We start from the raw sequence: 14,696 nt of genomic DNA on the forward strand, positions 1-14,696 counted from the left end.
TCAGATCAGCGTTAAAGTGGAAGAAGTTTTTAAAAACTCAGATAATCGGCTCCAGTCTTACTTGACGCTGAGGTGAGCCTGCACAGGACCCGGCAGATCCGGCAGATCCGGCTGGTGAGATCAGCGCGTACTTCTGCTGCCATCATGAACGCAATAGTCCAATTCACAAGTCAAAGTCAAGGAAGAGACCGGATTTTCAGGTAAGATCCTCCGAGACTTGGGCGGTTTATTTTCTCACGTCAGCTTCTGAAAGCTCGGTGTTGAATGCGGACTCGTGTCTGTTTCAGAGCCGCCCAGTATGCCTGCGCCCTGTCCTCATATCTGCTGCGGAACTCCGGCAGAGAGAGCCATGTGGCCAAACTCAAAGGTCTGGAGGCCAACATGAGTGCTGGACGGAAATGTGAGTGTTACATCTGGTTTCATCAGGTCCTAAATAAAACCAGGAGTTTAGTTTAAGGACATTCATTATTTAAGGAGAAAATGATTAAGGTTTATTTCAAGTGTCGTGCAAAAGTTATTCTATGGGTCAACTACAGTAAGAGACGTTTTAACATTTTAATACGAGGAACCAGCACAGAAAGTTTGCTGTATTTTACATGCTCTTTCTTTAAATCGCCTCCTTTAATGTTTAGCTGCTTCGTCTAATCAAACTTTTACAGCTCATATCAGATGGCTTCTTTCGTAACTCCTTAATGCTGGTGTGCACACAGTCATATTTTAACCATCTAACATGTGCGACTCAAATTGAGAAAAAACTGCAAGTTCTCACAATTGAAACGAGTCAACCAACTTACTTTCAAAATAAATGATCCAACAGTTGATCATCGGCTTTGGCATTGAGGAGTTCATTGTAAATCAACTAATCATTGCACTGCTAGATTTACCTCTTTGCAGCTTTGTTTTTCCTACTGCTTTCAAATGTATCTCTTAGTATTAATACTAATTAGATGATTACTTTCCACTGCTTACTCTGTACTGCTTTTAGAGACTTGCCTACAAGAAATAGATGGGAAAAAAAGACCACGTCCTTTTTCATTATTCCAACTGTCCCCGCTGTATAGGCTGTACAGTGTTTGTCCCATGAGAAACGTGGTCCGCCTCTATCTCAGTAATCTCAACTCATCTGCTTTGTTCTGAAGCGAATATGAGTGTACACTGAGCACCTGTGTGATGGCCCTCGTCTCATTGTTTCCCTACAAGCACAACATCAACAAGGATGTTCTTTTTACTGACCACTGTTTAAGGCCAACCAGGAGCTGAGTCACAGAAAAGTCATTTTAATACCTCCACATTCCTTCAAGCTTATTTCAAGGAAACCAAATGTGTTTGATTCGAAAAATAATAATAAAATAGAATAAAAAAAAACCTAAAAATTAAATAAAAAAGAATACCATAAAGTTTCCTTCTGACATTGTCAAAAATGAGTCAGTTTCTACTGAACATTTTACTGTAGAGTGTATAAACCTTATCCAGTGTTAATTTTGACAGGTAATAATTTTTTTTTGTCTTTAGGCAAAAATGCGAGTTAGTTTTAGTCATGTTTTGGTTTTGTATGACATGTTTACATTTTTGTATACTCTTATTCAAAGAAATGGCATAATTATTTTAGCTTGATTAAAATCTATGGGGGAATAATTCAACTGAAATCTAAAAGGTTTTCTTCAAGTGCAGTGCATTAAGTTTTGGTATCAAAGACCGCTAAGACATTTTTGTACAGCTTCTTTTGACTTTCCCAGACGTAAAGTGTTTGAAGCCCCTTCTGAAACCTCAAGGGGATTCACTCTTTGTTCGTCATGATGAAAGTAACACTGAGTTTATCTACTATTTTATGTCAATGATAGCATTAGTAGAGTAGTCATCAGTTATTATGGTTGGCATATAGCACCGCGTTGTTGTGGTCATTTATGTTGAGAGAAGGCCATTAGATATGTGTAATATATCACCAAAGGTGCTGATATATTTGATAATGACACCTAGGAAAGGTCTGTATTTTTGTGCTAGTAGGTCAAAAAAATGAGCATGAGCCAAGATTTGTTGCATGACTTCGAGCCCATTATTCACCCCCCCCGCATTTAGACCAAGACAGTGTGGCAAAGCTTATATGACTTTGACATTTCTCCGATTGTTCTTGTCTAGTTTCACTATTCACTCATAACCTAAACAGTAGACACAATTATGTGTCAGTTTCTGTGTGAATAGCACAATAGATCAGTATTTGTCATTGAGGCCGCTATTATTTATTTGGAACTTTTGAGAATATAAATATTGTAAATATTGTGGCGGTTTTTGGCCACCTGTGTCTCTTCAGGCCGTGGAGTTGGGGCGGGGTTTCTGGCTGTGGTTCTTTTTCCCAGCTGTGAATTGAGTCAGACGCTGTGTGAGTGATGACACACAGACCTGCTGCAACACTAACAACCTTAAGATTGATCAGTGTACTTTACAACCTGGGTTAAATGCTCTTTGTGAACTTTGTGAACTTTGTAATTTATGTGAATTTTACATTATCAGTGGCTGACCTGCTGAGTTTCACACCGTGGATAAGGTGTAAGTGAGGCAACTGTTGCAGTAAAGCTGTTTCTGGGGTTTGGGCTGGCTTGAAGAGAATAGGCCTTTCTTTGTTGCTGGACCATTTAATTACCTCTCCTCTGCTTCAGAGCTGCAGTTACAAGACTCCACTGCCTGCATGTCCAACCTGCTTGGGGGTGAAAGACACAAAGTGGTTTCACAAATTAAAGCCAGAGTTTCCAAAGGAGGGTTTATTGGGTGTGGATGTTTAACAAAGTGCTGTACAATCACATACGTAAGGAAGAGCCTCAGCCAGAATAGGTGCAACTGCAGTAACAAGGATTTCATGTAATAAGATGCTGTAGTTTGTTTTAGATGCCACTTAGCCGCATTCAGCTCTTTGTAGCAGGCCGCTCCTGTGAAATGTTGGCCTGACATTTCGTATTAAATTGATCACTGCTCTAATACATTTTTTTTCTTCCTCCTTTGTCAGTGCTCAGACTGGGAAACACAATAAATTCCATTGAGGCTGCTAAACGAACCATGCAACTCTCTGACCGGGTGCTGTCCCTGTGCCTTACTGTGGCCAACGTCAACCGTGCCCTCTACTTTATCTGTGACAATGCACTCTGGGTGAAAAGCGTTGGCCTTAGTCAAAGTATCAACAAGGAGCGCTGGAGTCTAAATGCCTATCGTTTCTACTTTCTTTCGCTAGTTATGAATCTAACCAGAGACATTTACGTAGTCGTCCAGCTGATGAGGCAGAGCGCAAAAGATAAGAATTTTAGACAGAAAATGGATCGACATCTCAGCGAGAGCCCCGAGGTGGCTGAAGCTGTCGTTCCTCAGCTGGATGCTTTTGTCTTTCTGCTGTTTGAGAGTCTAAAATCAAACCCGGCTGTGGCTTTGGACACACTGAAAAACATTTGTGATCTTTTCATTCCCCTTGACAGGTTGAGTATTTACCCATCAAATGCAGGAGTGGTGGGATTCTGTGGCCTGATTTCCTCTCTGATCGGGATTGTAACCCTCGCACAGCCCAAGTTAAGAATGAAACCGTGATAATGTGTTGAAAGATAAACCTCGCTGATAACTGTAGATCAAAAGGTTAATTATGGTAAGTGCTGAAAAGGATTTAATCATTTATGTAGAGCTGTAAAGGTCGACTGAAGTTAACCTGATACACACCTAGATAAAACAACACACTATGCACAACACACAAAATTCAAACCAGCAAAAATAAAGGGCATCAAGTTTTAAATTCAGATTTCAACAGGAGCAAATCAAGTTCAGATAGTATCGTTATTATTATTATTATTATTATTATTGTTGTTGTTGTTATAATTATGTTTCTAAGAGCCAAGGCTAAACACTTCAGCAATTTTGTAACTACTGTACTTCAAAGTAAGGGACCCTGAGTGATGCAACCTTTTTTTAATCTACTTTTTGGGTTATTACTTTTTAAATCTACTTTCTTTCTCTGCTGTCTATTTTGTGAAAATATGCTGCTAAAAGATTCTGTTATCCAAATGACAGACAAGCTGCTTCTCAGCCAAAATGATTTAAAGCAGTTGAGAGATTTAAGGGGAATTATCTGAACTTTATTTTGTCACTCTGCCATTCAAGGCATGGCCTGGACTTTGGCTGTAAATAGATTACACTGTTTGTTTGGAATAACTTGGAATTCAAAAATGAAGATAGTTTCACTAATTTAAACTGCATAGGTAACCTAAATGTGTTTACAATTTACATTCTTAATATATCGTCTGGAAAGTCTATGGATGTGTGTTGTTTTTTGTTTGCGATAAATGGGGGAAAAAAAAAAAAAAAAGACTTCCTCTGCCTTGTGAAAGCTGCAGTTACATGTGCTATTTGATCACATGTAACAGTCTCATCCAGTTAAGACAACTAAATGTTTTCACTGTCATGCTGATTGAAGGTCGGCATGACTTTATAATAAACAAAGAAAAAGGTGTGCTTTTAAAAGAACTTTATATTTGCAATTATGTAACTCAATAAATAAAGTGAATAATAAAAAAAAAAAATGGTTGAGGTTCAGTTCAGACAAAGAGTTACAGTGCCCTCTTGGGGAAATATGACAGCATGCCATTGAAAAGAGCTTTATTTTTCAATTACACTGAGACAATGATACAACCTTTTTCAGAAATCTTTTTCTTTTTTTTTTTTTTTTCAAGAGAATGATGTGATAAAGCATTGACCATCAAAAATTGCAAAAATATATTCCATTTCCCTTTTGCCATACTTAGAGTTTTGCCGTGAAAATAATGAGAAGACATTGCAAAAGAAGAATCCCATAAAAGAACAAACACATACAAAGCAATAAATAAAGAAATTTGTTCTCTTACATGGACCGACTACAGCAATTCATAACTGACAAAATGTTTCATTTCACATTTCCATGGAGGCGTTGTTTTCCAGTACCAACATACCAACTGAGCACCTAATCCTAACCCACTCTAACAAAGGCCAGGCGATTCCTTCACTTATACTTGTTTGTAAATAGCTAACATGAGATGCAATTGGACGCATTTTTAAAATGCTAAACTGACTGTAAAAATGTTCGAATTAATTATTGTGTCCGATTTTACAAGGCATTTGATGTCACCTTTACCACACATGATGAAAAAAAGCACTGTGGTAAAATTGTGAAAATGAAATTGTAAATACTGCTGGCCCAAGTTTTTTTTTTTTTTTTTTTTTATGTTTGTTGTTGTTTTAGTTTTTTCCAGTTAACAAATGACAGTCCCTGGCAGATGTTCTGCTTTGTAAATGAAAAGGCACCTTCAGGAGTTCACAGCACTTGAGGAGTCCCTTACATCAGGGGTCTAGTTCCCAATAACATGCTAAAATGAATAGTACGGTTATCTTCATCCTCACTATGATTAGAGTGATATTTTGCCCATGCAGTGCCACCCACAATGCAGTTTGTTCGATATCAAATTGATCAGTAAGACTTATGTGGTAAATCGGGAAGCTCCTAATTTGAATTAGTCCAGATAACTGTTACAAGATAATTGTTTGTAGCCATTTCTCTGGTGCTGCTTGGATTAAAAAAAAAAAAGTTGTACCTTTTGTGAAGCCCATGTCTCAAATGATTTCCTGCTTCAGTACCAAAATAAATCACCCAGTATTTTTCTGTCAATTTGATCGATCGGACATTTTCTCTGGTCGGGTGGAGCAATGTAACAGGTTTGCTCAGCTCAACTATATGAATATAGACAAGTGAGAGATCTGACCCTGAGAAAATATCCACACAACCAGATTTCTGAGAACATTTCTGCTGATGTGCTCGGGCTTTAGGCATCAGAACGTTTTAGCATGACTTATATTTCATGATTCCAACTGCTGAACACTGTTTGGGCTTACAAGTATCATCTATTCCAATAGTCAGTGCTAATAAATATTCTTTCCTTGAAAACTTTCATATGTGCCAAGACAGAGTTGCTGTTGCTGGTCTGAAATCCTTAAAACATCCCAGAATGATAAAATAACAAGTAAATGTGAAAGAGCTGCTAAATAAGTGATAGTATTGGAACTGCTAAGTCACCACAAGCACTGCTGCAGCTATTCATACTTTTGATAGTGGTGCTTGATCAGACAGTGAATCAAATTTCATTACAGTTCATGATTATTGGACAGATTATTAGACAACAAAGAAGCTCAAGTAAAGAGAAAAAGACAGAAAAAAAACAAAAAACAAAACCAACACAGATTAGAAAACTGTCGAACGACTATCAGGTAACCAAACTTTTCTTCAAATGAAAAGACATTTACAGAAATGCTTTGGACTGTGCAGAGACCAAAGCATTTCAGAGCAGGGCTACCAAAATCCTTGAAATGTCTGACATACATGTTAAGGCATATAAAGTATTAACGATATTCTCCCATTTTAAGCCATCATTAAGATAACAGTTGTGAGTACAGCTACACTGACACAAATGTCCTGGGAATGCTGACATGTGATTACTATTCTCTACATCAGGGCACAGCTAATGGAGAGGAACTAAAATTAGACGTTGCCTTTTTTCATTTAAATGTACCTGAAAATAATAATTAAAAAAAAAAAATCAAAAACGAACCAAAGTGGTTTAAACTTGGAGACCAATTCACAGTGCTGTCCTCCGCACAGTTCACATGTGGTTCTAAAAATAATCAGGGTCTGATTTTTTTTTTTTTTCTTCTTTTCTCTTTTTTTCTCAAGGCATCTCTTATCACATTCAGCAGAATAACATCAAAATGTAACACTCACCAATGTGAAATATTGTTATTCAACCAAATCCCATATGAAACAACTTTAAGACAATAAGCAACGCAACACCAGAAATCAGAATGTGTGAAGTCGTTTGATTACCAAGTTAGATACCCTGTATGTTTTTAAAACTCCACGTTAAGTGAAAAGTTATGTTTCACAGAGCAACTTGTAGTCATTGATTTACAATATAAATACAGCATGATTCCTGTATGTGCTGTTTGTTGTTCAACTTGTAATCAAGACAGTTAAGAGTTTTTTTCATTACACAGTGAAAAGGCAGTTCACGGTACTGTAGGCTACATGTAGGTAGAACTGACACCATCTTGAAACCAGCATGATTGCACTGAGAACAGTGGAACTGTAGCGTTTCAATGTCTTACAAATGAGACAGGACATTGGCAGAAACTATGGGAGATAATTCCTTATGCTCGAAGCCCAGAGACACTGGTGTCCCTGCATAAATGCAAGCTATGGCATGGATGATACATTCGCTCAAGCCTGCAAGAGATGAAACTCGACTTAAATAAATGTGTGGGTCTGGCTGCGGTCTGAAGATTTTTAGTCTAATTCACTAGTGTTATTGTATTTGTCACATTTGACATTTAACAGTAAATAAAGGAATTCCTCTGTATGTTAAATATAAAGACTTTAGAAGCATTTGTTTCCCCCTAAGTTTGATTGTACCATCAATTGAATTCTTTTCATAAATCAATGCGCTTTATTTATTTTTATTTTTTTTTTAGCTCTTTTGAAGATAAATGATAGAGTAAAAATGCAATTAGGCAGGAAGGATCACATCTGTTTTGCATTTCAGGAAAATGGATTTGGCTTTCCCTGTGACATGTGACCACTTTACAGCAGAACAAAATCCAGCCATTACAGCAATAATAATAATAGATAGAAAACCGTAGCGGTAAAGGGCACCATCAGATCACGAGTCGGTGGTCTCAGCCCAGTTTTGGGGAACAAACGAACAGAAAAACTTTCTCTCCTCAAACAGGAGGAATAAAGTGAAAAGTGTCTTGGTGACTCCAGGACCCGGCTGGGCAGTCTTTGGGTCCATTAGGAGACTTTTGGTCCAGTCATATAACACCCTGCTGAGGGTCGAGGCCAGTTACTAGGAGACTTCCTGTGCTCGGTCGTAATCTGTGATCAGGCCTTTGATATGTGACAGTTTCTGATGGAGGTACTCGCATCGCTTCTTCTCTTCCCGATAGCCAGGAAACTTCTAAAGAGGGAGAAAAGAAAGGGTCAGGGGTCAATTAGATTTCAGTAACACCATGGGCCTCAAGCAAGGACATTTTGACGGGCATGATCACTAGAGAAAACATCAAATGCATAACAACTGGCAAATTCAATTTGCGCCACCAAAGAATGAATATTGTCATTAGAACGGTTGTTGCACGAGGCCCAAAATGATATATGAAATGAGGCACAATGTAATTCTTCTTACTTTCTTGTACTTTCGGTACTTTTGTAGTATTTGATCCTCCATAAGCTGTAAAGGTTACAAAAGAAAAGGTGTTAGAGTGCCGTGTGCTGGTTGGATAAACAGACCCGAAGGTTTCTGGTCTATGCAGTACCTTGTACTCTTGTGTTCCTGGGGAGAGAGTATTGATCTTTGAGCCCAACTGAACAAACATCTCAGTGATAGCCCCAATCCGGTCATGAAGAGCTCTGTATTCATCGTACTCGGCACAGAAGTCGTCTTTATACTGCTGACGCTGCTCCAGTGCTGTTATGGTTCTGTATTTTCTGAAAAGTGAGAACACTGGCCGTTATATAAATGCAGAAGTAGCCTCGTTGGCGTGCGCAGTCCTTCCATTAGATGGCACTGCAGATTGGTGGAGTGAGTGGTCTGACACGTCACTGATTTAACAGTATGATGTGTTGGCCAGATGTACAAATATACGACATAGGACCATTTGTTTTCAAAGTCATCCTCAGTGATGTTTTGCCACAGCTCATTTCGACATGTGCTTTATTTCCCTTATATTTATGAATGTTTTGATGCTGAAACTAACCCTTTAGGGACAAGTTGGTGCCTTTTCTCTAAAACAGATAGCTGCTTTCTGAAACCGGAACTTCTCAGTGACAGGTGACAAACTAAAGGAAAGTATATGGAGCCACAAATGTTGTGACAACTATTTGGATTCCCTCCCTTAATCGCAAATCATTTCTGAATCTGGGAATGTGACATTTGCACAGTCAGGGACATGACATGTATTAAATCTTACATTAAATAGTCCGGCAGTTCCTCCGCTGAGGTTCGATTGACAGGTGTTTTCTCTCTCTCATGGTCTGTAGATAGGAAAAACACACACACACACACACACATCAGAAGAAAAAGGTTAAAGCAATCAGCCAATGCAAATGTGATAATGTGCCCATCATATCAAGGTTGGTGGATTCATTTATCGCTGACTCCGATAAGAGATCTGATCCAAGGCAAGCAGTGACGTCAGCACACCAGAGCAGGAGGCAACGCTGCCTGCTGACTCGCTCGACCGTAGGTCACCCAGCTGTTCCACAGTCAATCATCAACAGACTGGAGCTGCGATTTGGGACTGGAGGGCTGAGGAAATGTCACAGTCCTAACAACACTAACTGCACTCTCAAATAAAAATAGCCACGCTCAAACCTCAACCTCGAGATTTTTTTGTTTTTTTTCCCTTACTGCTAAGGACAGCAAAGTCTTCCACTGAAAAAAAAAATAAAAATAAAAATCCGACAGCACAATAAGATACATGAAGTAGAACGAGACTAAGAGGAGGTGAGAGGGTAAGAAGGAGAGAGGGTGGAGGGTGTTGTAGTTTTAATTGCCGGTATTACCTTTGAGATTTTCTTGGCTCTGCTTCAGATCTGGACTGGTCTCAATCCAGTCTGGTTTAAAGCGCTCTCGTTCCTTGTCTTTGTGCTTTTTGGACCTCTTTTTTTTATGTTGGCCATTAGTGAACTGCTGGTCGGTGCGAATGGAGGTCTGCGTGTGTGGGGGTTTGGGGCTGGGAGCAGGAAGCGTTGGCTCTGCGCGCTCCAATTTGGGAATAACAGATGACCCACTGAGTTTGTGCGGCGAGTACAGACCATTTGGGCTCCCTTGGAGATGATTATTGGGTTTGTCGAACTCCATTTTGATCTGTACACTAGAGTTTCTGTTACTAGAGGAGCTACACGCCACATTTGTGCTGTTCTCCCCATGAGAAGGTGACTGCAGAAGCAAACACTGGTCCAATAGTCTTTGTTTTTTGGGCGTTTGACAGCTGGATGGGTCAGAGGGCAATGGGCGTTTCTGGAGGGGGGAAAAGTAGAACACATTGATTAGCTCTCGTGTTTTGAATAGCAGAATGCAAACCACATGAGACTGACCCAAATGACTGCAGCTTACGCATACACATTTTTACCCCAAATCAGTAAGGTAACATTTTGGGAAACTATTTATTTTTCTGAGAATTAGATGAGGAGACTGACGTGACTCCCGTCCAAACTTGTTCTTTAAACCAACAGCTGGTTGGCTTAGCATATTATAACTTATAAAAACGGAGCCTGGATCTGTCCGAGGTAATGAAATCCACCTGTTAACACGTATCACCTCAGTGGTTTATACTACAACACTGAAATACAAAAAAATGACATTTTAATTGGAGTTTGGTTGCCGGATGATTTGTTGGCTGGGACCAGTAACTTCCTGGAAACTGTTAAAATACTCCTTTTATACCTTTCAGGAATGTATTTAGTCATGAGCAGCACATTACAAGTAGACAAAGGAAATGCCTATTCAAGAAAAGGAAATATTGTATTCTTTGGTTTGTAAGAAGAAACACGAGGAAATAGAATTGATTCAAGGTGAATAATTACCACACAAAGATTTTTGGCAGGACTGAGTTGTGAAGGAGAGTCCCCAGGAGTTTTGTGGAATGACTGGTTGGACTGGGGACTCTTCAACTGGCTACTGTGGAGTGGTTGGAGTTTCCTGAAGAAAGATGAAGAAAGAATATCTTCAGTTTGATATGAGCTGCAAAGCAAAAGGCCTCTAAAGCTAAACGGGAAGATGCATTTAGAAGGTTATAAAGCTTGTTTTAGAAGATTTGATGAGCAAGTGAATGTGCAATCATCGTTTATGATGTGTAGGTTCCAGAGAAAAGACAGACAGCAGCTTTCCCACACAGGAAATGCAGTCATGACGGTCTTCAACATTACGAAATTGCTGGCCTTTTAAGTTAAGCTCCTTTTTTTGCGGTTATTCAGCTTTTCGTTCTGTGGTTTTGTGGTATGTTTTCTTTTGTGGCTCTGGTGATACAATCTGCAGGACGCAACCGTAAGGACCGAACACAGTCCAGTGAATAGAACAATAGCAGCAGATTTAACCTCTGTAGGACCAAACCCTCTTCTGTTAATCTGTTTCCTACAGCTCCTTCCTCAAACAGCCGCCTCACCAGAGACACTTCCCCCATTGGATTCACGTAACCCTCTCAATCATTTGGTCAGTGTAAGCGGAGTCGAGGGTCCTTTAAACATTAACTGAAAGTGACAGACAGCAGCAGGAAAGCCTGATATAAATGAATAAATATTACTGCAAAGATGTCTTATTTGCAGTAATTACAGATTTTCTTAGTTTTATCATGCTTGGCTTAAAATACTAGTCCCAAGCTTTTTATATTTTGTCGGGGTGGTAAACAGAAGAGGTTGCTCAACCAGTCAATGGGACCTGCACCTTTTCCAAAGCACTTAGGAGGCACATGGCCCTCATGTTTACTGGCAGGCAGAGAAAACCTATGATGGGAGTTCAGCCTTGCTTCTCTGAACCCTCCATGCTAATGCCATTTGGCAACATGGTGCAGGAAATATTTTGCTCTGCTTTGATGTGTCCATTAAGAGATTCATCAGTGCAGAGAACTAGTCATTTGGAAGCTCCTCTTTCAGCTTGATCACAGAGGATGTCTACATTAATTCAGTGGCCTTTCCGTATTAACGCCAGCACTGTCACAATGCATTCATCCCGTAGTCTTTCTTTGCTTTACCCCCCCCCAAACAGAAAATTCTAACTTGAAAGCACAAGGTTGACTATTTGTGAAATATGCCCCTTTTTTTTCTTTACAAGAGTTTGATGAAAATATGGACATCACTCTCATTTCTTTATCATTCATATTTGCCAGCAGGTAATTATCTTAGTTAGACACAGACTGGAAACATGGAGAAACAGTTTGGCTGGCTGTGTCTTCAGTTTACAGTTTCTGCTGATAACCTCATGGAAACCTCAAGACGTTGCTGAAGTTACTGATTCCTTGAAGAGCTACTTGCCGGATTTTGTTACTTTTGGACTGAGCAAACTTAGTTATTTATGCTAAAATAGACTCAGATACTGCTGGCAGTAGCTCTCTCCTAACAAACAGGAAGTGAACAAATATTTGTATTTCCTGGGGAAAAAAAGAACATTACGCTGATTAACCATGTCCATGTCTCTCACTGGAACAAAACACAAGAAGCTTTTTCAGTATTATAGCTAATCCTAAGCTCACCTGATAAGGAGCCGATGGATGAGTTGCTTTTCCTCTTCTAGATATCCAGGCCAGTCTCTCTGAACATGTCTGTAGAGTTCGTCGTTCAGAGAGTAGCTGTGGTCTTTAGGGTTCAGTTTAGCAATCTGAAATACCAACAGCTTGCAATGTTAACAAATCAACACAGAGGGACAGAGTACAGAAGGAAAATAAGCTAACAACAGTCATAAAGACAAACACCAAACTGTTAAGGTGCAATGCCATAAGTCCACCTTATAATTCAGTAAAACTAGACCGGTTTTCTCAGTGTGTTTAATTTGATTCCAGGGTAAATAGTTACACACTGCCTTTAAACAACTTATTCCTATTGCTGCAAATCTATTTAAACCAACTACTTTATATTCTGAAAGTGGTCATATCCCAGCTGGAGACTCCCCACCCCTCTCCTGCCAAAACACAATCTTCTCTTTCAAAGGTAATTAAAACACAGCCCTAATTACAGCTACCAGCAGCAGCAGTCTCCATTTGCTCATTGCAGTGGGACACTCAGACATTATGAACACAGGAAGTATTCGTAACATAAACCTACTGACTAGTATCACGAGCAAAGCAGCATTTATGTTCTTTGAATCCTTGCTTTGGTATAGGGTATTGGTACGAGTTGATGGATTTATCAGTGGCAATATCAACATTCTGGTTTTCTGTTTTTCTTCTTGCACCTATCTTATTGCTTTTTGATAACATGGCAGATGTGTCACCTCCTCCAGTAGTGAGGTCAGGTCGGTCTTGTCCTTTGGACTGGCCCGCTCCCTCTCCAACCACAGTAGCAGCTCAGGTTTCCTGTAGGGTTTTAAGGCCAGGAGATGAATGATGCGGTCCCTCAGGGGCCGGTGTGCCACCGGGCTGGGGACCAGGCTCCTTTTGTTGTTGGGGGAGTGCTTGTTGTCTGAGCTTGATACTAGACCCTGTTTCCTCTGGACCTTCACACACTTATCTGAGAATAAAACAAAGTGACACACAGGGTAGTATCTACATGACTCTTCTAAGGAAAAGTTTCTTTCATCAGTTAATCAAAAAATTACAACAGTGACCTAACACTGTTCTGTTTTTTTTTTTTTTTTTTTTTCTCTCTTTACTGCTGTGACAGTTGCTTCCCGACACAAAACTAAACAAGAGTGAAGAGATAACTGATCTGATAACAGGATTCAGAAACGTTGACAGTAATAGCACAGCCGAAATATAATTTCTAATCCTGTCCTCAGGCCAGTTATACAAATTATATTCTGATTCTGACAGACAGACCTACGCACCAGAGACAACCTAATTTGTTTGGATTTTTTTTTTTTTTTTAATCTTCATTACTCCCCAATGTTATGCAATCGGCTTCATGCAAACACAACAGCAGTGTGCGCAACAGTAAAAGCCAAATGTGGGGAGAAAGGAAAAAAACAAAACAAAAACAGATTACATGTTTACAGTCAATACCTACAATATGGTAGTAACTGTAACTATGGTAGTAGCTAGTGGACAGTGAAATGGGTTGACAGCGGGTTTAGCCTACTGCTGGGTGAACAGAAGAGTGTGGAAACCGAAGCAACTTCTTCCTGTTGCAGCACTAATTCAGTTACACCTGGCCAGGCAGTACTTACAGATATCTGCAGGCTGTAATCTCTTTACATAAGCTAAACCTTTGGAGGTTGTTATAGGTCGAAGACTGACTGACTTTCGCAGAGGAACATTGACTTATCAAACTCGAGGACATCAGAAATGTAGATATTTTTGGTTTCTAAAGTTCTGTATTCATTCAGAGAGTCAAAATGAATCTGCAGTGTAAAATGCACCCGTCTTGCCAGAGCTTGTTTTAAGATCTACCATGAATCAGGTTGTGAAGATTTTGGGCAAATATTCTTCCTGTGCTGAAGCAACCTGCACTACCACATTTCAGACAAGCAGCAACTAGAGTCGTTTTGATGATAATAAATTAGAATTGCTTTAGGGAAGTTTAAGAGCAATCACTTGATAACAGTATATAGCCCACTTCGGATAACTAACTAATGCGCTTGTCTAATTGCAGTAAAAAGAACTAAGTACAGCTGTGGAATCAATATTACAGAGGGGAATAATCACTAAATTACAAGAATAAATTGATAACTCTGAAATTACTTAATTATTAAATTCAAGTTTAAGTGCAATGCCAGGTGAGCACAAATTATCACTGCCTGCATAAAATTATGAATTATATTTTTCCAGTCTGTAGCAGGCACCACAATACAAAAGTATGCTTTCCATTGCATCGGGCATAGTCTGTGATCCATAACCCATTTATTTTACTCCCTGGTGCCTACGAGAAAGTAAGGACAGCCAGACAGCTCAAAATTTTCAAATAAACAAGATATCGAGTTCTTTGTGTTGCAAACTGGGAT

The 14,696-nt window shown here is 39.4% G+C and overlaps 2 protein-coding genes across 3 annotated transcripts in view; one reads left to right on the forward strand and one right to left on the reverse strand.

The window, feature by feature from the left end:
- On the forward strand, nt 1-6,057 carry pex11a (peroxisomal biogenesis factor 11 alpha). Of its 2 annotated transcripts, none has more exons than XM_029522249.1 (3): nt 1-200; nt 288-400; nt 2,999-6,057. In XM_029522249.1, exons 1-3 carry the CDS (start codon nt 145-147, stop codon nt 3,565-3,567), a joined length of 738 nt encoding a protein of 245 aa, XP_029378109.1. In that variant the 5' UTR covers nt 1-144; the 3' UTR covers nt 3,568-6,057. The 2 variants fall into 2 exon arrangements, with proteins under 2 accessions (XP_029378109.1, XP_029378110.1); XM_029522250.1 differs by having other exon boundaries at nt 3,092-6,057.
- LOC115056028 (RNA polymerase II elongation factor ELL) overlaps nt 4,644-14,696 on the reverse strand; it is a 24,789-nt gene continuing 14,736 nt past the window's right edge. The window contains exons 5-12 of the mRNA XM_029522248.1: nt 13,032-13,267; nt 12,295-12,419; nt 10,634-10,748; nt 9,611-10,067; nt 9,016-9,079; nt 8,362-8,533; nt 8,232-8,276; nt 4,644-8,006 (exon numbers count right to left, since the gene is read on the reverse strand). Of these exons, the coding sequence (XP_029378108.1) occupies nt 7,896-8,006; nt 8,232-8,276; nt 8,362-8,533; nt 9,016-9,079; nt 9,611-10,067; nt 10,634-10,748; nt 12,295-12,419; nt 13,032-13,267 (1,325 nt within the window). The 3' untranslated portion in view covers nt 4,644-7,895. The remainder of the gene's footprint in view (nt 8,007-8,231; nt 8,277-8,361; nt 8,534-9,015; nt 9,080-9,610; nt 10,068-10,633; nt 10,749-12,294; nt 12,420-13,031; nt 13,268-14,696) is intronic.

The sequence above is a fragment of the Echeneis naucrates genome, chromosome 16, assembly GCF_900963305.1.
Source record: "Echeneis naucrates chromosome 16, fEcheNa1.1, whole genome shotgun sequence".
Classification (NCBI taxonomy): domain Eukaryota; kingdom Metazoa; phylum Chordata; class Actinopteri; order Carangiformes; family Echeneidae; genus Echeneis; species Echeneis naucrates.